Source organism: Trachypithecus francoisi, unplaced genomic scaffold, assembly GCF_009764315.1.
Source record: "Trachypithecus francoisi isolate TF-2019V2 unplaced genomic scaffold, Tfra_2.0 Lachesis_group17, whole genome shotgun sequence".
NCBI classification, from domain to species: domain Eukaryota; kingdom Metazoa; phylum Chordata; class Mammalia; order Primates; family Cercopithecidae; genus Trachypithecus; species Trachypithecus francoisi.
The window spans coordinates 68,685,116-68,711,437 of NW_022681462.1; the positions used below are offsets into that span (position 1 = coordinate 68,685,116).

The 26,322-nt window shown below is 35.9% G+C and overlaps 1 protein-coding gene across 4 annotated transcripts in view; it reads left to right on the plus strand.

Moving 5' to 3' along the window:
* MAP4K3 (mitogen-activated protein kinase kinase kinase kinase 3) overlaps positions 1 to 26,322 on the plus strand; it is a 187,965-nt gene that overhangs the window by 152,895 nt on the left and 8,748 nt on the right. For all 4 annotated transcript variants that reach the window (XM_033175933.1, XM_033175931.1, XM_033175932.1 and 1 more), the window contains 10 exons: positions 2,016 to 2,057; positions 4,134 to 4,218; positions 5,997 to 6,076; positions 11,584 to 11,644; positions 11,726 to 11,843; positions 17,030 to 17,088; positions 18,961 to 19,064; positions 23,280 to 23,451; positions 25,459 to 25,527; positions 25,606 to 25,698. In XM_033175933.1, the coding sequence (XP_033031824.1) occupies positions 2,016 to 2,057; positions 4,134 to 4,218; positions 5,997 to 6,076; positions 11,584 to 11,644; positions 11,726 to 11,843; positions 17,030 to 17,088; positions 18,961 to 19,064; positions 23,280 to 23,451; positions 25,459 to 25,527; positions 25,606 to 25,698 (883 nt within the window). The remainder of the gene's footprint in view (positions 1 to 2,015; positions 2,058 to 4,133; positions 4,219 to 5,996; positions 6,077 to 11,583; positions 11,645 to 11,725; positions 11,844 to 17,029; positions 17,089 to 18,960; positions 19,065 to 23,279; positions 23,452 to 25,458; positions 25,528 to 25,605; positions 25,699 to 26,322) is intronic.

Here is a 26,322-nt window from a genome sequence, read left to right on the forward strand (position 1 = left end):
CCAGCCTTATTTATTTTAAATAATATTTACAACCAGTTCTATTAGTGCTTAGGTTAAATCTGAGAGTTATAACACTCAGAGCTCCCTAATTTAAAATGATGTTTTGCTAGGCCAGGCACGGTGGCTCACATCTGTAATCCGTACACTTTGGGAGGCCGAGATAGATGGATCACTTGAGGCCAGGAGTTCAAAACCAACCTGGCTAACATGGTAAAACCCCGTCTCTACTAAAAACACAAAAATAGCCGGGCGTGATGGCAGGCACCGGTAATCTCAACTACTCAGGAGGCTGAGGCACGAGAATCGCTTGAACCTGGGAGGCAGAGGTTGCAGTGACCCGAGATCATGCCCCTGTACTCCAGCGTGGGTGACAGAGCAAGACTCTGTCTCAAAAACAAACAACAACAACAACAAAAAATGATGTTTTGCTCAAATAGATAATTTAATAACAGTATAAGAAAAAATATATATAAATTATTTGCAAGATGGAATAAAAAGGTATCTGAAATTATGGCAATAATAAGATGTGTGCACCCTCAAAAATATATCTACAAAGTAAGTACGTCATCTTAATTTCAGAAATATTGTATTCTTATGTTATATATATGAAATTAACAGTAGCTTTTTTATTAGTTTTCATCTAATTGTTTAAGTGATTCTGACGTATGGCAGCTCTAGGGAAAAATTAAAACGTCATCCCTTAAAATGATGTTATTGAGATTAACCTTGAAAGAAATGTAGACTGTCACAAAGTTCGTGTTTAAAGTATACCCAGGGGGTTCCCTCTCAGGGGACAGTTCATATACTCAAGAATGTGGCCGCTTGGAGAAATATCTGGCATTCTTCAGGATAGTGTGGGTGAGCAAATGTGTTACATTTCTTCTCCTTGTAATTGCCTGTATACTCTAACCAATGATTAATATATTTGAATTCATCAAAATTGAGAACTTCAGTTGGCAAAACACATTGTAAACATGATGATGATTATCTATACACGAGGAGAAACTATTTGTTATATATATATAACAGATGAAATACTCAAACCTAGAATATATTTTTAAAAGCTCCAGCAAATATATATGAAGAAAGATAACTCAGTTTTAAAAAAATGGGAAAAGAATTCACAAAAGAGGAAATACAGATAGCAAATAAACACTGTTTTTAAAAAGATTCTTAATCTTCCTAGCAATCAGAGGCATGCAAATTAATGAGGAACACAGGAGAGAAGATTTTTTACTAATCAGCTTGGTGATATTGCTGTGAGACTAGAAAGAACCAGGAGCTCTCATACATTGCTGGTGGGTGTGATGTGATATGTACACTCTGAAAAGCAGTTTGACAGTCAATATGCACTAAAATGTAAAAGGTAGAGACCCTGTGTACCAGTAGTTTCTCAGTATACCCATACTGTGATATACTTCTCACAGTGTACCCATAAAAACATCCACTCATACGCTGTGTAAGAATATGTGTAAACATATGCAGGAATGTTTATTTCAGCATTCGTGTTCTAGTAAAATATTGACAGTAATCTAAATACCGAATAATGTTTAAGGAATAGTTAAATAAAGTATATTTATGCTGTGCTGCAGTTAAAACAAGTGAACTAAGTCTATATGACCGATACGGATTACTGCCCAATTTTAAGGCAAAGAACATGCAGACAGTGTATAACTATTAGCGTTTTAAAGCACACACACAAAAAATGATTTTCTGTGGGAACATGTATTTACATATATACCAAAAAAGTCTGGAAAGCCATATGATTACATAAGTATATCTAATTCACTAGAGAAAGATTTGGAAGGTTTTACACCAAACTAATTTTTCTGGGGCAAGTACTAGAAATAGTGCGTTGTGAAAGAACTGTGGGGAACTTCAGCCTTAACTGTAATGTTTTGTTTTACAAAGAATGTATTCATGTATTTTATGTGAATAAATGTGTTTGAAATACAGTATTGTTATACAAAACAGCAGCAAAAAAAAGTGTAATTGTACATGTGTTCTTTTTCTAGAAGCCTATTAGTAATGGTCTTCCTCCAACACCTAAAGTGCATGTAAGTACTAAATATGGAGTAGGCTGAGTTTCAAGCTAAGTCACTTGTATGTGTTATCTTTGCTTAGGTTTTTTTTTCGTCTGTTTGAAAGAACCTTCATTACTATTGAACAAAAATCTAAAAGATTGCTAATTTAATTACAGGAATGTGTCACCATACCTGGCTAATTTTTATATTTTTAGTAGAGACAGAGTTTCACCATGTTGGCCAGGCTGGTCTCGAATTCCTGGCGTCAAGTGATCTGCCCACCTTGGCAGATCACTTCCCAAAGTGCTGTGATTATAGGCATAAACCACCACGCCTGGCCTTTTATTTATTTATTTATTTATTTATTTATTTTTGAGATGGAGTCTCACTCTGTTGCCCAGGCTGGAGTGCAATGGCGCAATCTTGGTTCACTGCAAGCTCTGCCTTCCGGGTTCACGCCATTCTCCTGCCTCAGCCTCCTGAGTAGCTGGGACTATAGGTGTCTGCCACCACGCCCAGCTAATTTTTTGTGTGTTTTTATAGAGACGAGTTTTACCATATTGGCTAAGCTGGTCTCGAACTCCTGACCTCAGGTGATGTGCCCACCTCAGCCTCCCAAAGTGCTGGGATTACAAGTGTGAGCCACAATGCCCCACCCTTTTTTACCTGTAAATTCTACTTTTTAATTAGTACAGAGTATACTTTATAAACTATGTTACAAAATATATATACTTTATATTCGTAATGTGTATCATACTTAAATTATAAATATTTTAAAATAATTTTAATACTAATTTATACAGTATACTTTATATTATATAGCATATATATTATAGCAGAGAAATACATACAATAGGGCAAAACTTCCCACCTGACTGCAAGATAAAACACTTACCTCAGGCTTGCAGTTTGACAAACTGCAAGGTATCTATGAATGCCAGGTAGATTCCAACTATACAAATTAGCTTAAGATTGGGAACTGGCTTGATTGTTTTGTTCTTCATTTTGTCATGTAAATTTCTAGGAGTTAGCAGTACCTCAACATACAAATTTCCATAGCTGTCTTAAAGGGTTGTTACTAGGATTAGTTAAATGATACAGTTTCTGCCCTACATCATATAAACATGTCTCTTTTGGTCTACTACTACCTGATGGTATTGCCAAGCTAAATTGTTCTTTTTTGGTACCAAAATCTTTAAAAATATATTGGTTGGTATATTTCTGTCATGAAAAGGGAAATTTTAAGGTCCATGTTTTAATTATGTTAATATTTTTAATCCATTATTGTCAACTAGTGATGTTTTCTTTCAGTATGTTACCTCCGTGTTTGTGAGGAAGACATTCCATCTATAAAATGATGCACAAATGCTGTTCTTTTAATATAGGCCAACATGACAAATACTGAAATTTTCTCTGACCAAAAATATTTTCGTACTGTTTTTCTCTCAAGTTGTCAGTAGTAAAAGTGATTACCTGAGTCAGTATTCTTGTGCCTTGAGAATTTAACCAGAAGGATAATTTCAGAGTTAATATTTTGCTCTTTGACGATATAAAGTTCAGATGAGTGATATATTTCATTATGATTTATTTATTATCTGAAAAGTTTGTAAATGGACTTGATAAATAATAGTAACATCAAAGAGTTAAGCTTTTTAATGAATCTTTCCAGGGAAAATAATCAGATTGCTTGATTGAAAAAATTAAAATATAAAGTCTATATGTTTGGAGGTTGAAGTACCTACATGAATTTCAAATCAGCCGTACCTGTTTCAGTTTGTAATGTGAAATTCAATATTTAATACCATTTTTAGGCTCATAAAACCAAACAAAAAAACTGTCTTCCTTTGTAGAGATTATGATTTCCTACATATGACCTTTGTTTTCTCTTTTTTCCAAGTAAAATTATTGTGGCACCTGGAAACTTGTGGTACCACTGTTAGGCAAATGACTATGGTGATTTCTTACACTTACTTCTGTAAATTTGAAGATGATCATAATTTCAGTATACTATCTATAGACTCTCACATTAAAATAGATAATAATTACATTTTATATATTAAAGACTGTTACTTGTCACTGTTTCATATTGGTTATTCTTTGTTTCCCTAGATGGGTGCATGTTTTTCAAAAGTTTTTAATGGGTGTCCCTTGAAAATTCACTGTGCATCATCATGGATAAACCCAGATACAAGAGGTAGTATTGTGTGTTTTTTATCTGTTATCTTCCTAATTTTTTTTAACTGGGGCCATGAAAGCATTTGTGATTTTGTTTATTTTCTGAGTATCTTTCTGGGGAAAAAAAAGTTTTGTTATAATTTTTTTTTTTAATTTTAAGGTTAATATGTTTCTTTGTGCTGTTATCAGTGTTTGAGGTGACACATAACATTAAAATTTCATTGTATAGTTACCATCTCAATATAGTGAAGCCATGTATTCTGTGCCACCCTAGTTTCCTCCAGAAATGTTTCTGCTGCTGCTGCACAGTAGTCTGGTATCTTTTTTTATTTTTTATTTTTAGGGAAAGAGTCTTACTCTGCCAACCAGGCTAGAGTACAGTAGCATGATCATGGCTTACTATAACCTCAAACTTCTGGCCTTATGCAGTCCTCCTGCCTCAGCCACCCGAGTAGGTAGGACTACAAGCACATGCCACCATTCCTGGCTGTTTTTGTTTTTTAATTTTATGTAGAGATGGGGTCTCTCTGTGTTTCCCAAGCTGGTTTCGAACTCCTGGGCTCAAGCAGTTGTCACCTCAGCCTCCCAAAGTGCTGAGATTATAGACATGAACCACTGGCCAATAGCTTCATTTTTTTCAAAACAGCCATTATGGAAGGAATTTAGCTACCAAGGACCCAGGGTTTAGTGACCACTTGAGAGGATCTCTGACCTTAAAAGGGACCATAATCAGAAAAGTTGTCCTTAGGCACCACTAAGAACTGTCTGTGTCCTCTCACTGTATATCTGGATCTTAATAGCTGTCTGTTTATGTAAGATACACATAGAACATTTATACATGAACATTTTTGTATACATACACATATACCCATTAAATAGTCTGAGTACTTTTATGTCATAGGCAAGGAAACTGGCACTCAGAGAGGTTCATTGTTTGTAGCCAATTAGAAAGGGTCAGTTTAAATCCAGCACTGTCTGACCACAAATCTTACGCTATTAATGTCCCAATACTCATCTTAAATGCTGGGCACTTTAGGAATGCTCTTAGCATTCTATACTGTTCTCAGCATACTTCAGTTTAGTCTAGTTAGTCTAGAAAAGTTCTTGACCTGTTACTCTGTATTGTCTTAAAAACAGATCGGGCACTTGTTCTTCAAGTTGCCTGCTTGGATCTCTTCGAAGTGTTCTTTCCTTTCTTTCCTGTTCTAAAGCCTTTTTAATAAATTTCCACTCCTGCTCCTGCTCTGGAAAGAAAAACAGAAAGGACCATGGCCATGCTTCCCATGTCTTTTAGAAGATACTGAGTACCCTAGCAGGTATCCAAGTTTTAGTTAACTTTTTAATGGACTGTGGTCAGATTCTGAGGTTTTTTAAATAAGAGTGCTTATAGTACAGCTCTGAAAAAAAATTCTGTAGAAATAATTAGAATCTGTATCAGCCACTCTCGATTTATATTCTGTATGTCAGTTGCACATGATCCTCTCTTTAGGGGGTTTTAGGAAAAGGAGCTGCAGATTCTTTGCCAGTTCTTAGCACTCTCTGATGAGTGAAGAATGTACTATGCCACTCTTCAGAATCTCCCTTACATAAAAATTCTCTTCACTGCTTTGAGGCTAATATTTACATATAATTCAGTTTATGGGTCTAAAGTGTCTAACCTCTTCTTTGTATTCACTGCTTATAAATCATGGTAATTCTTGTTTTATATGTTAATACATACGGAAGTTTATATTATAGAAATCCTATTAAAAAATCTTTTATTTACCAAAATCAGTCAATGAATTACTTTTGTTTCAGATCAGTACTTGATATTTGGTGCCGAAGAAGGGATTTATACCCTCAATCTTAATGAACTTCATGAAACATCAATGGAACAGGTATGTTATTTTGTATATTCTTTTTTTTTTTTAATTTTTAAGTTACCATAAGTACACATTAGACCAGAAATAAGATTCAGTTTCATGACTTGCTGCCTCTTTTATTCTGTTTTGTTTTGTTTTGTTTTGTTTTGTTTTGTTTTGTTTTGTTTTGTTTTGTGTTTTAAGACTGAGTCTCACTCTGTTTCCCAGGCTGGAGTGCAGCGGTGTGATCTCGGCTCACTGCAACCAGGTTCAAGCAATTCTCATGCCTCAGCCTCCCAAGTAGCTGGGATTACAGACATGAGCCACCATGCCTGGCTGATTTTTGTGTTTTTAGTAGAGACAGGGTTTCACCATGTTGCTCATGCTGGTCTCGAACTCCTGGCCTCAAGTGCTGGGATTACACATATGAGCCACCCCGCCCCAGCCTCTTTTATTCTTAAAATCCTCATGAGGCCGGGCGCTGTGGCAAGTGCCTGTGATCCCAATACTTTGGGAAGCCAAGGCAGGCAGATCACCTGAGATCAGGAGTTCGAGACCAGCATAGCCAACATGGTGAAACCCCATCTCTACTAAAAATACGAAAATTAGCTGGGCATAGTGGCGTGTGCCTGTAATCCTAGCTGCTTTGAAGGCTGAGACAGGAGAATTGCTTGAACCCAGGAGGAGGAGGTTACAGTGAGCTGAGATCACGCCATTGCACTCCAACCTGGGCAGCAAAAGTGAAACTCCATCTCAAAAAAAAAAAACTTCATGGAGCATGTTCTAATTACCAGATACCTAAGACAGATTCACAGGACTAGTCCATACCCTTGAAAAGCTCATGATCTAATAGGGAAAACAGATGTATAAACCAGTAACTACAACACTCAGGATTAGATGTCATAGGAATGAGTATAAGATATTGGCCATAGAGGTGGATGTCATCAGCACCTCCTGTGGGGAGATGAGAAGGAGGGGCATTTGAGATGGACCTTAAATTCTGATGAATAGAAGTTTGCCACACAGACAGGATAAGCATGATGGCATAGAGATGTGAAATAGCATGGCAAGTATGGGAACAATGACTGGACAATTTGACTGGAGTACAGAATGGTAACAATAGATGGAGCTGAGTAGGCAGGCAGAAGCCAAATACCTAAGCTTGGTGTACCATGCTGATGGAACAGACCTGTGTTTTAGAAATATCTGTTTGCAGTATGGTGAGAGATGAGACTAAAAACCATGGTCAAATGGTGAAAGAGTGTTAATTCAGGGCAGAGGTAGAGAGAATAGAGGGGAAAAGATAGTTTTATTGAGATATAATTCATATAGCATATAGTTCACCCATTTAAAGGGTACAATCCAGTGGCTTTTAGTATGTTCACAGCATGTGCAGCCATTACCACCATCAGTTTTAGGACATTTTTGTCATCTCCAAAAGGACCTCCATAATCATTAGTGGTCATTCCCCATTTCTCTCCTCCTCTCCCCCGATATGGGGATGTTTTTGAGTGTCACAATGAGTGGGGGGAGCTTTTGTCATTTAGTACCCAGGAGTCAGGAACATAAAACAACCTGCAAACTGATAATAATGATGATGATATTAATAGCTAATATTTACATAAAGCTTACTATGTGTCCATGCAGTGTTTTTGAATGCTTGACATACATTATAGATTCTTCATGAAATCTCTCAGAGGTAGATACCATTGATATTCTCATTTCACAGATGAGAAAACTGAAGCACAGAAAGGATTAGTAACTTGCCAAAGACCCCACAGCTATTCAGTGGCTGGACTGGGATATGAACCTAGGCAAGCTAGCTCCAAATGCCATGCCCTTAACTACTTCACCATATTCTCTCTCCCAGTTGTATAGTTCCTGTAGAGAAATGCTGGACCTGGAGAAAGATCAAAGATCTAGAATTGACCAAATTGAGTGACCAATTCAACATGGAGGGTGAAGAGAGGTCTAGGTTAACTTCAGGTTTTCCACTTAAGTGACTGGGTGCTTGACAGTAACAGAAAGATGGAGTATAGTATACTGAAGGATGTACTGATTTGAAGAGAATGGTAATGCTTTCAATTTGGTCATACTGAGTTTGGGGTGCCTTCAGGTTGTGTGACTAATTCTTTTATCAATATAAATTGATTACAAGGCCGGGCGCAGTGGCTCACACTTGTAATCCCAGCACTTTGGGAGGCCGAGATGGGTCAGGAGTTCAACACCAGCCTAACAAATAAGGTGAAACCCCGTCCTTACTAAAAATACAAAAATTAGCCGAGCATGGTCGTGTGCACCTGTAGTCCCAGGTACTCAGGAGCCTGAGACAGGAGAATTGCTTAAACCCAGAAGGCAGAGGTTGCAGTGAGCCAAGATCGCACCACTGCACTCCAGCCTGGGCAACAGAGTGAGACTCTGTCTCGAAACAAAATAAAAATAAAAATAAATTGATTACAAATAAAATGGAAAGAAAAAATCTGTAAGTAATGATTTATTCATGACTAAACATTTTCATCTTCTTTTTTTAATCAAATTTTCTAACAAGATCCTAAACTGATATACTGTAAATCTTTTAATCTGGAAATGGTATACAGTGAAATGACTGAAAAGTACCTATGAACAGGGAAAGGGAGGAAAAGGATCTTGTAATTATAATAATTAGTAAATAAATAATTCAAAGATGGTCCTGTTTTTATTGGGTATAATGAGATATCCAGAAATAATATTGGTAACAATATTAATTGTAGGGAATAAGGCCAGCTTTATGCATAGGTGGAGTAAGCATTTATCAACCTAATTTGAAGAACTCTTCCATTGTTTTTGTTTTTGAGACAGGGTTTCATTCTGTCACCACGGCTGGAGGGCAGTGGCATGAACACAGCTCACTGCAGCCTTGATCTCCTGGGCTCAAGTGACCTTCCCACCTCAGCGTCCTCAGTAGCTGAGTCTACAGGCACATGCCACAATGCCTAGCTAATTTTTTGGTATTTTGTCGAGACTGGGATTTCACTTTGTTGCCCAGGCTGATCTCAAACTCCTGGGCTCAAGCAGTCCTTCTGCCTCACCCACCCAGTGCTGGGATTACAGGTGTGAGCCACCAGGCCGGGCTAGGACTCTTAAGAGAAGGCATCCATCAACCACACCTAGCCCCAGTCTGCAATAACTTCCCTTCTTAGTTGCTTTAGCATTTGAAATTAGATTACTAGAGTAATTTTTTTTTGAAACATTGCCCTTCAAAGGAAACCTTTTTCCCTCCTAGAGGGAGCCTATAAGACTAAAGAATTAGTATATGTGGAGCCTGAATTTTTCATCTTATTATGAAATTGATGATTAGTTTGATTTTCTCTAGACTTTAGAGGAAACAGGGTGGCATGAGCCTACTAGATAGGAGAAGATTCTGAAAAGTGAGGAGATGACACAAATCAGGGTCCTGATTTAAAATTTTTTATCTGGCTTCATTATTCATAGCTAACATTTATTCAGTACTCAGTGTGTGTTAGACACTCTTCTAAGTGTTTTACAAGGAGTATCGTGTTTAATTACCATACAGCTCTATGAGATATAGATATTCTGTTTTACAGATAAGAACACTGAGACAGAGATTCAGTAAATTACCCAAGATCACACAGAGTCATTGGTAAAACAGATACATGAGTCTAGGCAGAATATAGAAGCTACCCTTCTTAACTGTTATATTCTTATTTATTAAACCAATCATTTCACCTAGAACCTAACTCACTAAAGGAAGAAAGCATTGAAAATCTAGTAAAGTTGTTGTTACTAGAAATCTAGAAAAAGTTGTTGTTAAAAATGAAAATTCATAATGAAATCCAGTACTTTTTAAAAATAAAACTATACATAAATACCTTTTCATTGTCCCTATGTAGAAAATATGAAAGGAATTTGTGTCTTGTCTTGCTACTTTATATATGTTTATATTAAATAAGCAAACCCACTTATATTTACAAGTGTATAATTTTATAGTAAACCATAGATGTGGTATCAGATAAATACTTTTTTAGTGGATATGTATATAAAAACGCAGTTCAACACTGAATTAAATAAAAATCTGTTTCTTGCTACTTTGATAACATATACTGATATGTGGTCTGGGGTAAGTCATTGCCCCTTCTCTGCCTGGTTTTTTCAGTATAGCCAATGAAGTTCCAATTTTGTTGTGAATTTTTTGTGAAAAGCAGAAAGTAGGAAATGGATGTTGATATCTTCTCTATCTGAGGCACAGGTATAGGCACATTTTACAAATTTAAAAAACTGTATTGGCAATGCCACATTTTAGTTGTTTGGAGAAATTGGTTATTTTATGTAAGTACATTTTCCCAGTAAATGAAATAAAATTTTTATTAAAATGTTACTTTGTTTCGCCTCCCTTTTATTGTTACCTTTTCTCTTTTAGTTATTCAGTCCCATTATTATGGCTGTGTTTCCATAAAGTAATGTCCTTAGAGGCCTTGATGTGTTTCATCATTCACCCCTGCGTCCTCTCTATTCCCTTCTCTCATCTCAGTTACTTTGGGAGTAACTTAGTTGTAGGAATTACCAGAGCAAACCCAGCAACCAAGGTTGTTAAGTCAGAATGCTTAATTATGTACATCAGTGGCTCTCAAACCTCAGTTTGCCTCAGAATTACTTGGAGGCCTAGTTAAACCATAGATTCCTGGGTCCTCCTTCAGAACTTCTTGCTTCAGTAGGTCTGGGGTGAGGTCCAAAAATTTGCATTTCTACCATGTGCCCAGGTGTTGCTGATGCTGCTGGTCCAAGGACCACTTTAAAAACCACTGATATGCATAGCAAAATGTCTTAATGAGAGTGTTTTTTTAAATATATAGGTTGTGTTCCATGAAATTCACTTTTCTTTGCTCTAAATTGTGACCACTTTCAGGCTTCCAGAGATGCCTCTCAGTTCTTATGGTACTAAATTTTAGTAATGAATTTCATATATATGTGTGTGTGTATATATATATCTATATATGTGTATATATCTATATATGTGTATATATATATCCTTTATGATTTGTGAGTTTTCATCATATTCTGTCTCAGCCTTTTTTTCCCCTCCATACCTAGTGTTTCTGTATCCTGTGTTCCACTACACCATGATCCTTTTTAGAAGCCATGCATTGCATATTATGCCTAGTTAAGTATATTTTGGGAGGAGTAGACAGGAGAATCTTAATTATTCAACCCCAGAACCAAAATAAAGGAATAGATGTTGTTTGAAAATGTTCTTATTCCCTGCATAGTTTGGGGTTACATAGCCTAGCCCTTAAAATAAGAGAGACTTGAGCTGATCATATCGTGTTTAGGCTAAAATTTAGCCTAATATATTTTTTTCTCTCACATAAATATGTATGTATGTATATCATCTTGTTTTGAATCATTGATAAAGTTAATTTATATTAAAAATAACTTACTTTTTAAAGAACTGACTATAGATATGACAGCTTACATGATTACTGTGTGCAGATTTACATTGCTGTTATGTATTATTCTTTATAAACTTTGTGTCTTTTTTTAATCAGCTGTTCCCTCGAAGGTGTACATGGTTGTATGTAATGAACAATTGCTTGCTATCAATATCTGGTAAGTATTTTAGTTTTCAAATACCTTACAATTGTTACTATTTGTTACTAGCTTTTACGTCATATCTGTTTTTCTTTATAGGTAAAGCTTCTCAGCTTTATTCCCATAATTTACCAGGGCTTTTTGATTATGCAAGACAAATGCAAAAGTTACCCGTTGCTATTCCAGCACACAAACTCCCTGACAGAATACTGCCAAGGTAAGGGTACATCCTTAGAGGCAATATGATGTTAACAGTTCATTCTCATAAATACCTATGCTACAGAAAGTGAAAGAGCACTCAGTTTGGGTTAATAGAAATCATGATGAAAAAATAATAAGTAATATAATTTAACAAGTGCTTATTGATCACACTCTTGTTCTAAAATTTTTCTACTTTATACTTTAAAATTATATCAGACATTTTCTCTCTGAATTTGTTATTCTTTTTTGGCAAGTTTAAAACTAGTTTTTTCTTGCACTTTGCCGTAATTTTACATTGCATTTAGTGCCTTTGCTTTTGACATATGTGTTAACTTTATAAAATTTTTCTCAAAGTTTCTACACCTAGAAAATCAAAATGATTTATTGAAAAATGTTTTTGCAACCTGGCATGATGGCTCACGCCTGTAATCCCAATACTTTGAGAGGCTGAGGCAGGAAGATGGCTTGAGGCTAGGAGTTCGAGACCAGCCTGAGCAACGTAACGAGACCTCATCTCTACAAAAATTATTTTTTAAAAAATTAGCTAGGCATGGTGGCTCGACCCTGTGGTTCCAGCTACTCAGGAGGCTAAAGTGGGAGGATCACTGGAGCCCTGGAGGTTGAGGCTGCAGTGAGCTGTGATCGTGCCACTACACTCCAGCCTGGGTAACAAAGCAAGACCATGTCTCAGTGTTTTGCATTAGAAAATCATTAGTTTGAAGTTGAGGGGTTTCGCCTTTCTACTTTCAGTAATTTGTTGTTATGTTCTGTTCTTTCATTGTTTAATATAATATTGGACCTCTTTATTGACTGAAAGATTTTCTAACTCTAGTATGAATTGTATTTTATGAAAAGTTTATAATATGGCTATTCTTTTTTATAATATTTATTGTAAAGCAACTAACATAAAACCTTAATTTTCAAGTACCTTGAGAATCTGCTGTTCTCAATTGCTGAGTTTACAGTGTGGCTAAGATTTGCTCCTATGTGTACATGATTTTTTTAAAAAATTAACCTTTTTGATGAAAATTATATAAAAATATATAGGATGTTCTCTCTTCTTAAATAGAGTATACGAATTTCATTGGGATCATTTCATGATTACTCGGAGTTGAACTTGATTTATTATATTTACTATAATACACACATAAAGTGCCCTCAAAGACTATATGACACATAGACTTAGATGCATTCACATTTGGATATATTTTATTAGAGACCTTTTTAGCTTATTTGCTTTTAGCTGTGTTCATTTCTTCCAGATTTTACTGAATACACCAAATGTGTATGAAATGTTCCATGTATAGATGAGACAAAAATGAATAAGATATAATCTCTTCCTTTAAGAAGTTTCCATATGGTATGATTTTACCTACACTGAATATAGGTACTCATTGTACCATTTTATAATTCATTTTTAGTAAAGTATAAGCTTTGAAATTCAAGTAAAGTTGAATTTAAATCCTGGATCATTTACTTACTAAATATGGTACCTTGGATAAATTATACAACCTTTCCCCATGTGTTCAGCTGTAAGAATATTTCACCTCCAAGTTATTATTTCAGGGATTTTATTATAGTCAATCTTTAGTTTTTTTAGTAGTAACAGCCACAAATACATCTTTCCCACTTTCTTCAGTTTCATTATCTAGTAATTACTGTAAAATCTTTTAATTCTCTCACTTATTGGCAGAAAACCTAAAAACCCTTTTAACATGATAATATTTTATATATGTGTATTCATACCATTTCTTCTGCCATACAGTGAGCACAACTTAAACCTCTACTGAGCATCTTGTTCTTAATCTAACGATAAAGAGCCTCATGGTTCTCATTCTGAAGATAGGTACTCATTGCACCATATTGTAATCCATTTTTAGTAAAGCATAAGCTTTGGAATTCAAGTACAGTTGAATTTAAATCCTGGATCATTTACTTACTAGGTATGGGACCTTGGATAAATTATACAACCTCTCCACGTGTATTCAGCTGTAAATGGAACCTGTATACTCATCTGGCAGAGTTGTTTTGAAAATGATACATTGTGTATGTAAAGTACCTACCACAGCACCTAGTAAGATCTCAAAAAATAGACCTGTTGTCATCATTATTGGGCATGATAAATTGAACTATTCCTTGTAGTGTACCCTAAAATATCCTATGTTAAATGCATTCGGAGTGTTAGTTAATTTAGAATTCCAGTTACTTGGGTGCTGGTAAAATAAGTTGTATTGCCTTTACATGTACTGCCCACAACTCTATTTTGAAAAGTTTTTGAAATCCTTAATTCACAGCCATACTTAATAGTTGATTTCTGTTTGTGTAGTAGTCATCCCTATGGTCTTTCAGAACTTGGCAGTTAATTCTCCTGGGTTTTGACCAGTTCAGTGTTTTAACCCCTAAGTTAACTTTGGGAGCCAGAAGACAAGTTCACAAGTGTGGACAGGAACATTAAACTTTTTGCCAGCTGAAATCTATCAGGAGCTTGGTTCAGATTTTTTTTAATTCTAAAAAGCACTTTGGTTCGAAGCAGATTTGTTGAGTATGGGAAGTTTTTGTTTTGTTTTATTTTAAGCTGCATTAAACTCCAGTGTATATGAAAGGGGCATTTTTATAATTATAAAGTATAATGTAAAACTTTTCCTAATATAAAGTTAGTCAAGGGTACAATTAGGTGCTTTTACCAGAAAATTGTAACCAGAATATTCTAGATTGCCGTTGTAGTCGTTCAGTACTTCAACATCTGAATAAATTCTATATCATTGTTTAGCTATCACAGTGTAAAAAACGTTTTGATTCACAAGGACAAGTACTTAGAAATAGTTAACAGTTTTTAACAGCTTACCTTGCAAACTCCGAATAATGTTCATTTAAATTGATACAGCCTATAGTTCCAGCTACCTGGGAGGCTGAGGCAGGAGAATTGCCTGAACCCAAGAGGCAGAGGTTGCAGTGACCCAAGATTGCGCCACTGCACTCCAGTCTGGGCAACAGAGTGACACCCTGTCTCAAAAAAAAAAAAAAAGACCTGAGCAAAAATCTAAGCTTCAGATTTCTATGCTGTAACCTACCTCTTTATTGAACAGACTGAATGACACAGATGTCTAAAATGCATGGCACATAGTAAGGACTTAGTAAATGAAGCTAAAATTATAGCTTTTCATAAATAGGTCAATATATAAAATGTATTAAAGGTTAAAATTACAGTATTACAATATTTATTAATATTATATTTATGCTTGATTATCACTCAGTTGCCAATTGTGTAGTTACAAGAACATCCATCAGGAAAATTGTTCTGAGCTTGTTTGGATTGCATTGAACACATGTGTTGTACAATTTTATATAAAATTATACAACTCTAAAAAAAAAAAAGACTTGTGCAGAGCACTGGCATCTATCTAATCTTTGGCAAATTTACACATTTAAGTGGCTCATGCCTGTAATCCCAGCACTTAAGGAGGCTGCACTTTTGGCAGATTACCTGAGCCTCAGGAATTTGAGACCAATCTCTCTCTTATAAAAATTATTTTTTTAAAAAAGAATTTAATTATTTGTAGAAGTCAGGCACAGTTGCTCACACCTGTAATCCCAGCACTTTGGGAGGCCAAGGCAGGCGGATCACTTGAGGTCAGGAGTTCGAGACCAGCCTGGCCAATATGTCGAAACTGCGTCTCTACTAAAAATACAAAAATTAGCTGGGTGTGGTGGCTGATACCTGTAATCACAGCTATTTGAGAAACTGAAGCAGGAGAATCACTTGAACCTGGGAGGCGGAGGTTGCAGTGAGCTGAGGTGAAGCCACTGCATCCAGTGTGGGCGGCAGAGCAAGACTTTGTCTCAAAAAAAAAAAAAAATCTTTAGCTGGGCACCATGGCTCACGCCTGTAATCCCAGCACTTTGGGAGGCTGAGGCGGGCGGATCACCTGAGCTCAGGAGGCTGACGTTGCCCAACCCCATCTCTACTAAAAATACAAAAATTAGTCAAGCATGATGGCAGGCACCTGTAGTCCCAGCTATTCGGAGTTCTGAGACAGGAGAATTGCTTGAACCTGGGAGGCGGAGGTTACAGTGAGCCAAGATCACGCTCTTGCACTCCAGCCTGGGCGACAGAGCGAGACCTTGTCCAAAAAATAAAGTAAAATTTAATTTTAAAAAAAGTATACAAAATTGGGTTTAATTTGAGGTTTTTACAATTTGATGCACCATCAGTCTTTATTATATTACATTTTAAAAGATATTTGAGTGTATGGGTAGTTTTTAAATTGTAGTCTTAAAAAAAATTCAGAATTGATTTTTATCTGTTAAATTCGAGTCAGATGTTTGCAAAACCCCTATAGCACCTTTGCAGAACATCTGTATCCCACTTTTGCTGAATAAACAAAGATTTCTAAATAAAAGAAGTTCTTCACAAATTATTAAAACAACTTTTTACAGTACATGTAAATTTATTACATGTACTTAAAAATATCTTTCCCCAGTTTTTGGCTAATGTTTTCACTTTCTCAGTGTTATCTTTTGGTAAACCAAAGTTACTGATTGAATAATTGACTGCCACCTGTAGTTTGAGGTGCTAGGGATGAATCAGTGGGGGGAAAAAAAGTCAAATAAAATGTAACAGCATTTTCCTATATGATTTGTTCTTTTTGTGTTTTCTTAAATCTCAAGGTCATACATTTCTATAGACTTCTGTAGTTTGTTTTCACATTTAAATCCTTAATCCATTTGAAACTGATTGGGGGCCGTGAGAAAGGGATCCAATTTATTCTTTTTTTTTTTTTTGAGACAGAGTTTTGCTCTTGTTGCCCAGGCTGAAGTGCAGTGGTATGGTCTCAGCTCACCACAACCTCCGCCTTCTGGGTTCAGCAAATCTCCTGCCTCAGCCTCCTGAGTAGCTGGAATTACAGGCATGCACCACCATGCCTGGCTAATTTTTTTGTATTTTTAGTAGAGACGGGATTTTATTATGTTGGCCAGGCTGGTCTCAAACTCCTGACCTCGTGATCTGCCCACCTCGGCCTCCCAAAGCGCTGGGATTACTGGCACGTGCCACTGCACCGGGCCTTTTCATTCTAATTTTAACAGATGACCTAGTATGTCAGCACCAGTTTTGAACTCATCCTTTCTCCGCTGATCTGTAACAGTAGCTTTTTCATATACTAAGTTTGCCACATGTATATACTCACTTTTATTTACATTTAGGAAATTTTCTGTGTCAGCAAAAATCCCTGAAACCAAATGGTGCCAGAAGTGTTGTGTTGGTAAGTAAACTGTCCAATAGCATATAGCTGTCTTGCTTCACAGGGCAGCTAAGAAAACCCCATGAGACTCATTGTAAAATCTGGCATAAAACAGTACTACCCTAGGGCATTCTGCCAGTAATACTTTATTTTTCTCTCTTAAGTAGAACAAATTTCTTGGCCATTTCATCTCTGTGTAGACTAAGCCAAATATATAGTACCTTGCAAATAATTTATTTGCCAATAAGTTATTTGTTTAGCAAATAATTTATTGCCTGGGTAAATGGAGAAAGTAGTATGACTCTTTTTTTTTTTTTTTTTTTACCACATTTTATCACACCCTGTTTTCCAAGGGTCCTGTTACATACCATTCACCATTCTGCTTAGCAATGGCTTGTGAGATGGCATTTATTCCTTCAGCATGTGTTTTTATGTTCACCTTCCCCTCACCTAAATTCCCCCCCATAACAGTTGTTCTATTTGCATATAGCCAGAGCAAAAAATTATTTCTTTCCCTTAAGTTACTATTATTATTAAAGGGACGATAAACACATGAGTCATTATACCACAAAGTATAGTGTGGAAGGGACTCTAAACATAGGCTCACTGAAGAAGGTGGCGTTTGGGCTAGGTCTCAAAATAAGGCAGATTCAGATTTGAACTGAATAGATGGAGAGGCCGTTTCAAACAGAAGAAATGACATAACATGTGGAGGCAAAAAAAAATCATAAAGCTTACATAATAAATGCTGACTATTCAGCTTAGCTGAATATGGATTATAGAAAGGAGAATGGCAGATGAGTGTGAGCCATTGGTCTTGTGTGAACATGTACTTATTACTATGCAGTAAGGAAGGAAGGAGGTCTTGTGCTAGAGCAGTAACAGTGCAAATAGTAAGGAAGGAGTGTCTGGGTGTGAAGGGAAAAGATGTCAGAGATGACTGAGGCCTCAAACCCAAAAGACTGGCAGAACAGCAAAGTGTTGTAAATAGGAAGCAAGAACAGCTGGTTGCGAGCGAAAGAGGATGACAGGGTTGGGTTTAGAAATGATGGTTGAGTCTCTGTTAGAACTTCCAGCAAACTGACTTTACCTGGGCACAAAAGGGCAGGTTTTTAGGAAAAGTTAATTATAGGAAATAATTTCCTCTATAGACTCTTCTGTTTTCTTTGGCGGGACACTTTTGCTGTTCACCTCCTCTGCCATTTAAATATTTCACATCTATGTGAAGTTTGTGAATTTTACTGCTGTTCCCCTTTTCACAGTTCAATTTTTTTATCTTTATTCCAAATATATTTACTTCACATATATTTACTTCTTCTGGTTTATAACCAGAAAAATATTTCAAAATCTGAGGTAATTCAATTTTATTATTTGTAAATCAGTATTTTAAGGTTTGGTTAATATCTGTGATGTTTTCTAGTGACCATAAGAATTTAATCAAAAGGGGGAAGATGGACAAGTGTTTTATTTTCAGAAACAAAACATTATTGCTTCTGAACATTACCAGCAAAAGCACCTTGTGAACCACCTGAATGTGTTGTATCTTATGAGTTTGACAACTTCTTCCCAAATTTACCTTGACCCTTTTATCAGAATGTTGCCACCTCAGGTAATTTTCCTGCCATCATAAGACCAAAAGTCCTTCCTCCTACCTCACAGCCTCATTATAACCAGCGGTTTCATTTCTGCATACATATAAAAATCCTGCAAGTTAAGAGGGCATTTCCTGCTGCTACCTGAAACAGTATTTTTTTCACCCAGCCCTCTAATTAAGAAATTGAACTGGCAGCCAGCTTTTGATTTTATGTTTAGTTTTGTTTTTTTTGAGCATGCAATTATTGTCATAAGGACTTTGTATTATAAGAGGACTCATTTATATTTTTGCTTTGACAGTAAGAAATCCTTATACGGGCCATAAATACCTATGTGGAGCACTTCAGACTAGCATTGTTCTTTTAGAATGGGTTGAACCAATGCAGAAATTTATGTTAATTAAGGTAAGCATAAAAGTCACACTATCTTGTTCTTAGTATAAAAGCTTGTCAACCTTACTGTTCTTTAAAGAAACATTTTTTCAGTTAATTTTCAAGTTAATTTAATGATTTTAGATAATGTGGCAGGGTTGTGAAGATCTGCCCAATTGTAAGGAACTTAATTGGCCTAGTAAAAGTTTCATAAGAGACGAGAGAAATAGTTCAAGGGCATGGTGGTGGGGAGCTGGAAATAGTGTCTCACTTGCAGAGCCTGATGGCAGAAACAGGAAGTACCAAAAGATCAGTGAAATGTTTTGAATATACTCTCTGGTTGACCTCCATCACAGCTGAAAACAACATACGGGTTGCAGTTTGGCCTAGGAGAACTAGGGATAACCATAATGACAGGGAAACGAGTTGTTTTTAGTTATATACATACCCATTAATTTGCCCAGGCCTTTCCACAGATTTTTTTTTTTTTTGCGCTTAAGTTTTTCTAAAATAATTTAATGAATGAATAATTTTAAAAATATTTACTATTACTCATCTATAACTTACATTTAAGGAAAAAACCTTTAAAATATGTGAAGTACAGGCTCAGTTAGTTACATCAAGGAAATACCAAATGAATTTTTAATGTTGTTTTCCGTGCTATTATATATGGACTAAGTGGTCTTTTTTCATGTGCATTTGATCTCAGTAGAAATTTAGAGTCGAAATATAGCTGGAGTGGGGTTCTTCCTAAATTTTATAGTATTAAGATGTTTAAATTATTGACTCCCTGTTGTTTAAAATCCTGTAAGTGACTAAAAAGTCTAGTTTTCGTTTTCATATCAGTTTTAACCTCAAGATTAACTAGGGCTAAACAGATGAAAATATAGTTTCAAGAATTTGAAACCTATTGAAGTATTAATTTCACAGGTAAATACAATGAAACAAAAATTATTTAAACTGAAACCTCAGGGGAAAATAGCCTTATAAGTTGTCTAAAGCAGAACTACTGAATACAGCCCATTTATGGCAAAAATTGTTTTGTTCTCAGCTCCTCTTTGTTCTTGTTTATTTGACAAAAGAATGCTTTATCCAAGATGGAATGGTAAAGTTTACACAGTTTGATTTTTCGGCAACCCCTTCCTTTCCTTTTTCCTTTCTTTCTTTAGTCTATTTGAAATATGTCCTTCCTATTATTTTCATTCCTTAACTGTATCAAAATGAAATGTTTCATCATATCAGTTATTCTTGTATACTGATAGACTGATTAACCTGATATGAATGAATTTTATATGTTATCTAATATGTTAAACTATCCTAATGTATAATGAAAGATACTTTTCTCTGTTAGAGGAATTGTCTGTGTCAAGAGCATGCAGGAGGGAATATATACTTTGAAGACATAGGAAGCTTAAAAATTACCCATCCATGGCTTCTCTTTTCCTGGTAGATGGCACCAGGGTGCCTGGAGTGGCTCTAGTGAGGCCTGTTACCAGCATTCTGAGATAGTGAACCTGTAGTAAAATTCTACTTGCAGGTCTCCATCAAGATTTTAATCACTCTTCTCCCTTTCCTTAAACTCTCTGAGCTATAATGTTTGCCTACTTTCCTTAACCTTAACCTAGCTAGCTTGCTTGCTTGCTTTCTCTCTTTCTCTCTTTCTCTTTCTCTCTTTCTCTCTTTCTCTCTTTCTTTCTTTTTCTTTCTTTCCTTCCTTTCTTTCTTTCTTTCTTTTTTCTGTGTCTCTCTGCATCAAGACTTGTATATGTATATATTTCTCTCCATACTTAACATTATTTTAATCAGTATTTATGGTGTTTCTGTACTGTAACCCTTCATCAGATGTATTCAAAAACATTGTTATGCTTTCTATATTCTTGTTTCCTCCTAATGACATTTCTGACAGTTTTTGCATCATTAGACTGCTTTTTTTTTTTTTTGAGATGGAGTCTGGCTCTGTTGCCCACGCTGGAGTGCAGTGGCATGAACTCAGCTCACTGCAACCTCCACCTCCCAGGATCAAGCAATTCTCTGCCTCAGCCTCCCGAGTAGCTGGGACTACAGGCGCCCAGCTAATTTTTGTATTTTTAGTAGAGACGGGGTTTCACTGTCTTGGCCAGGCTGGTCTCGAACTCCTGACCTCAGGTGATCCACCCGCCTCATCCTCCCAAAGTGCTGGGATTACAGGTGTGAGCCACCGTGCCCGGCCTAGACTGCATTTTCATCATAAATAAAAGTTAAAAATTAAAGATCTCCCCAGCAAACATAATGTACCTATGGCAGGCGAGGCACCGTGTTACTTACTAGAGAGACAAAAATATACAAGATACAGTTGCTGCCCTCAAGGACAATAGCAACTGGATTTAAAACTATTAGACATGCCTTCTGTTAATGACTTAGACAGATTGCTTAGTTATTATTCGAAGCAACGTAGAAGTAGTCAAAATCTGTCTTTTTTTTTTAAGCATTGTTTCTGTGTTTAAACTGTAAAAGTTTAAAAATGCATCTTTAATCAGAAGCATTGGTTTTTTTTCTGCTTCATTGCTCTTTATTTCAAGGAGAATTATTTAAGTTGCTGTACCTTATTAAAAATGACAGGTTTTATCAAAAGCATGTGCCCCAAGGCAATGGGAAGGCTCTTAGAGAAGAGATTTGGAGAATATTGATGAAGTGTCTGTGCCTGTGGAATGGAGGGACTTTAGCAGCCATAGGGAAGGAAGGAATGTGGGAACAGCAGGTGAACACAGAGCTTCACGTTCCAGCCACAAGTACCATTTTATATCTTCCAACACTTTAAAACTACCTGTTACGATATCCCCCGTTGCACCTTTTTCTTTTCTTTGGAGTTTATGAGTTGCCAGATTAAAAAAGAAAACAAATCAAATCCAGTAGCTTCGTTAAATGCCAGCAATAACTATTTGGAAAATACAGTGAAAACAGCCAGTTTATAAAAGCAACAAAAATATAAAATATATAAGAATGAACTAAATAAAATATGCATGAGAGTGGTATTTTTTTTTAAATTTTTTGTAAAGAAAAATTTTAGAATTCCCCTTGTCATCCTCCCTTTTAGTCAGCTCCCTGCCTCTTTTTTACAAAGGAACCTAGAAAGTTCTTACTTTTTTTCTCTTTTTGCTATCTAAGCACATGTCCCTAAACATTAGAACTAATTTAATTTAATTTTTCAACAGTATTTAAGTGGAATTATAAAGTATATGTTCATTTGTGTCTGGCTTCTTTTGTGCAACATTATATTTGTATAGTTGCTGGACATAGCTATAGTTGATTCATTTTTCAGTTCTCTATATAATTATTTTGTGAATATGCCATAATTTTATCTGTTTTGCATTTGTCTGTTGTATGTATGTACTCATGTTCTTTAGAATGTATACCTAGGAGTATTATTGCAAAGTCCTAAGGAATGCCTATATCCAGCACTAATAAATAATGCAGTTAACCAGTGTGGCTATGCCACTCTATCTCCCACCACCAGTGTTGTGTGAGAGTTTGCTTACTCCTCTCAGATGCTTATTAATTCATTCTTTTAATTTTAGCCATTCTGGTGGGTATGTATAGTATCTACTTATTGTGGTTTTATTTCTTGATTACTAATGAAGTTAGTGTTTTCCATCTATTTTTTTTTTAGTCCTTCAAAATGTGAATTTATTCTTTGTAGCAATATAAAAAATTTTAAACTTACAAAAAATTAAGATGGGTTGTATTGTAACTGTGAGTTTATTAGATAAAATCACTTGAGATATGAAGCTAACTTTTTTAAATTTATGACTTTTTCTGTTCATATCTTACAAGAGGAGTGTCTCTTGCTAATTAGCATTTCACTTCTCTCATCCATGTTTGCTCAGTTGATTAAGAAGGCAGAGGAGTATAACTGAAGAAGCATTAAATTGGGAGACAGGAGACTCTGCCACAAAGGCCGGGGGACATGGGCTAGTCACCCAGTTCCTGGGCCCCAGTTTCCAACTTTGAAAAGAGAGAGTTGGACATGTGACTTAGAAATTCCCATTCAGCCTTAATGTTCTAAAATCATGTAATTATAACTTTAAAATATTTTATGGTGGTAAACCTAAAATCTTTATAAAGATACTCCACAATTTAGATTTTTCTGCATTACCTGAATTTCTGTGACAAGGTGCAGTCTTTATTGTAGAAAGCTGTTTTATAGTATTCTTATAAAATTATTTGGTTTTTATTTTCCTTTGTTTAATGTATTTTTGTTTCTTTCTCTAGCACATAGATTTTCCTATACCATGTCCACTTAGAATGTTTGAAATGCTGGTAGTTCCTGAACAGGAGTACCCTTTAGTTTGTGTTGGTGTCAGTAGAGGTAGAGACTTCAACCAAGTGGTTCGATTTGAGACGGTCAATCCAAATTCTACCTCTTCATGGTTTACAGAATCAGGTTTGTAATTTTTATGAAATTATTAAGGGTAATACATATACTGGTTTTATAAGTAGTAAGTTTACTCTCTTACTAAGCAAAAACTGCATACACTGCCAGTCTTCAATAACTATTACTAAACTGGAAGAAGGGAAGATTACTCTCTTTAAAATAACTAATTCATATGACAAATTTAAAACATTGGCAGGCAGGGCATGGTGGGTCATGCCGGTAATCCCAGTACTTTGGGAGGCCGAGGTGAGAGGATCGCTTGAGTCCAGGAGTTCAAGAACAACCTGGGCAATGTAACAAGACCCTGTCTCTATAAAACTTGTATGTAAGTTAGCTGGGCATGGTGGTGGATGCCTGTAGTCTCACCTACAGGGAGGCCAAGATGGGAGGATCACTTGAGCCCAGGAAGTCGAGGGTGCAATGAGCGATGTTTATGCCTCTGTATTCTACCCTGGGTGACAGAATGAGATCCTGTCTCTAACTAACCAACTAAATCTCAAGCAAACATTGCCGAAACATGAGACTGGGAGCACATACACCAGTTTTTTTATTTAGAAATGAACATGAAGGATCTGATCTTCAAAGGCCTGTATATATTATGGTATATATTAATAAACAATTGTGCATGAACACACCTCTTACTATAAAATGAGGTATACACCTGAGTTGTTATTTGATTTTGGTGACATGTATTTTAAATAACAGTGTCTCTTGAAGGACCCCATGTATAGGTAACCCATAAAGTCATATTTGAATTAATCTTTCTTGGAAATAATTAAATTAATATTACAAATTGAATACCAATTAAAGCACTTTTTTTCCAAACAAATAAAAGGGAAATAACAATTTATATAGACTCAAATATTTTTAGTATTTTGATAATACTTTTCATTTTATATGTTTCACATTTCCTTTTTAGAGAATTTTACATGCATCAAATTGTTTCGATTATGTTCATTAATATGAAAATGAATACAAAATGCATATTAACATAGGAAACATTTAAAACAAAACTTGGGTACTTAACGTTTTCATAACTCTCAGAATTTTAAAGTATTTTATGTACCTTTAAATGGTGTATACCTGAAAATTTGTATTTTACGTAACTCCAGTTGCCCTGCCTCCCTGAGGTGATGTTACCCTTTTAATCATACAGCATCACTTTACTAGGAGTATTGGTAAGAGTAATCATTGAGTATGTAGTACATAGCAGCAATTACCAGACTTGAGCGTTCATCAGAGTCACTGGGAGACTTGTGACATTGTTGGGCCCCACCCCCAGAGCTGTTCATTTATAGTCTAGATAGGACCTGAGAATTTTCGTTTCTGTGAATTCCCAAGTGATGCTAATGAGGTTGACACAGAGACCATAGTTTAAGGCATATATAGACAAACCTCAGCCTGGGTAATACAGCAAGACCCCATCTCTAAAATTTTTTTTTTTAATTAGCTAGTCATGGTGGCCTGCACCTGTGCTCTCAGCTACTCAGAAGGCTAAGTCGGAGGGTCACTTGAGGCCAGGAGTTCAAGGCTGCAGGGAGCCATGATTGCACCACAGCATTTCAGCCTGAGCAGCAGGCTCAAAAACAAAAGAATTTTCATTTCTGTCAATTCCCAGGTGATACTGACGGTGTTGATACAGGAACCATAGTTTGAGAACTACATGTATTTACAAATCTCCCACTAGTAGAAAATTTGGTTTTTAAAAGAGGAAAAGTTGCATTATAGGATATTTTAAGTATAGTTTGTTTTCTAGTGCAGTAGGCATTCTGTATCCATGTGTTCCGCATCACCAGTAGTGTTGACAACAGCCAACATATGCTCTGTTGAGCACTTAACATTGTTTAGCACTTGCATCAGCATTTAAACCCACATAGCCTGGCTCAGTCACTATGTGTGTATTACAAGAGATATCCATTTCAAGTACTGTTATCCTCAGAATTATTTTTCTTAAATGTTTCCATGCTTTAAGTATCACAGTTTCTTTAGGTTTACCAAAATTTGTTTGTGTTGTAGATACCCCACAGACAAATGTTACTCATGTAACCCAACTGGAGAGAGATACCATCCTTGTATGCTTGGACTGTAAGTTTTTATTTATGAATGTCTTACTTTAACAAGACTTCTTTTATCTTAGTTTCTGAGTGACTTTTTTTCCTCTAGGTTGTATAAAAATAGTGAATCTCCAAGGAAGATTAAAATCTAGCAGGAAATTATCATCAGAACTCACCTTTGATTTCCAGATTGAATCAATAGGTAAGTCAAAGTTTTATAATTCTTTGCATTATGAACTCCTTAAGATAATTTGTCTGCTAATTATCCCAAATTAAAGATTGATACTATTAAGGACTCTTTTTTTAAAATAGAGGATATGGCTGGGCATGGTGGCTCATGCCTGTAATCCCAGCACTTTGGGAGGCCAAGGTGGGTGGATCACTTGAGGCCAGGAGTTCAAGACCAGCCTGGCCAACATGGTGAAACCCCGTGTCTACTAAAAATACAAAAATTAGCCAGGTGTGCTGGCACGCGCCTGTAGTCCGAGCTACTCGGGAAGCTGAGGCATGAGAATCACTTGAAACCTGCGAAGGGGAGGTTGCAATGAGTTGAGATCGTGCCATTGCACTCCAGCCTGGGTGACAGAGTGAGACTCTTGTCTCAAAAAGTAAAATAAAAATAGAGGATATAATAAATATGAGGTCACTATCAGCCTTCATTCTTACGCATTCTCTAAAACAGTTTAGTAACTGTAGTGTAGATAATGTTATCTTCCTTGTAAGAAATAATGTCATTTCTCATAACATAGTTTTGAATTCCCGTTTCCTCCAGACTCCTATAGGGTTTTTCTGTAAGTATTTTAAAATTCAGTACTTAGTATACCAG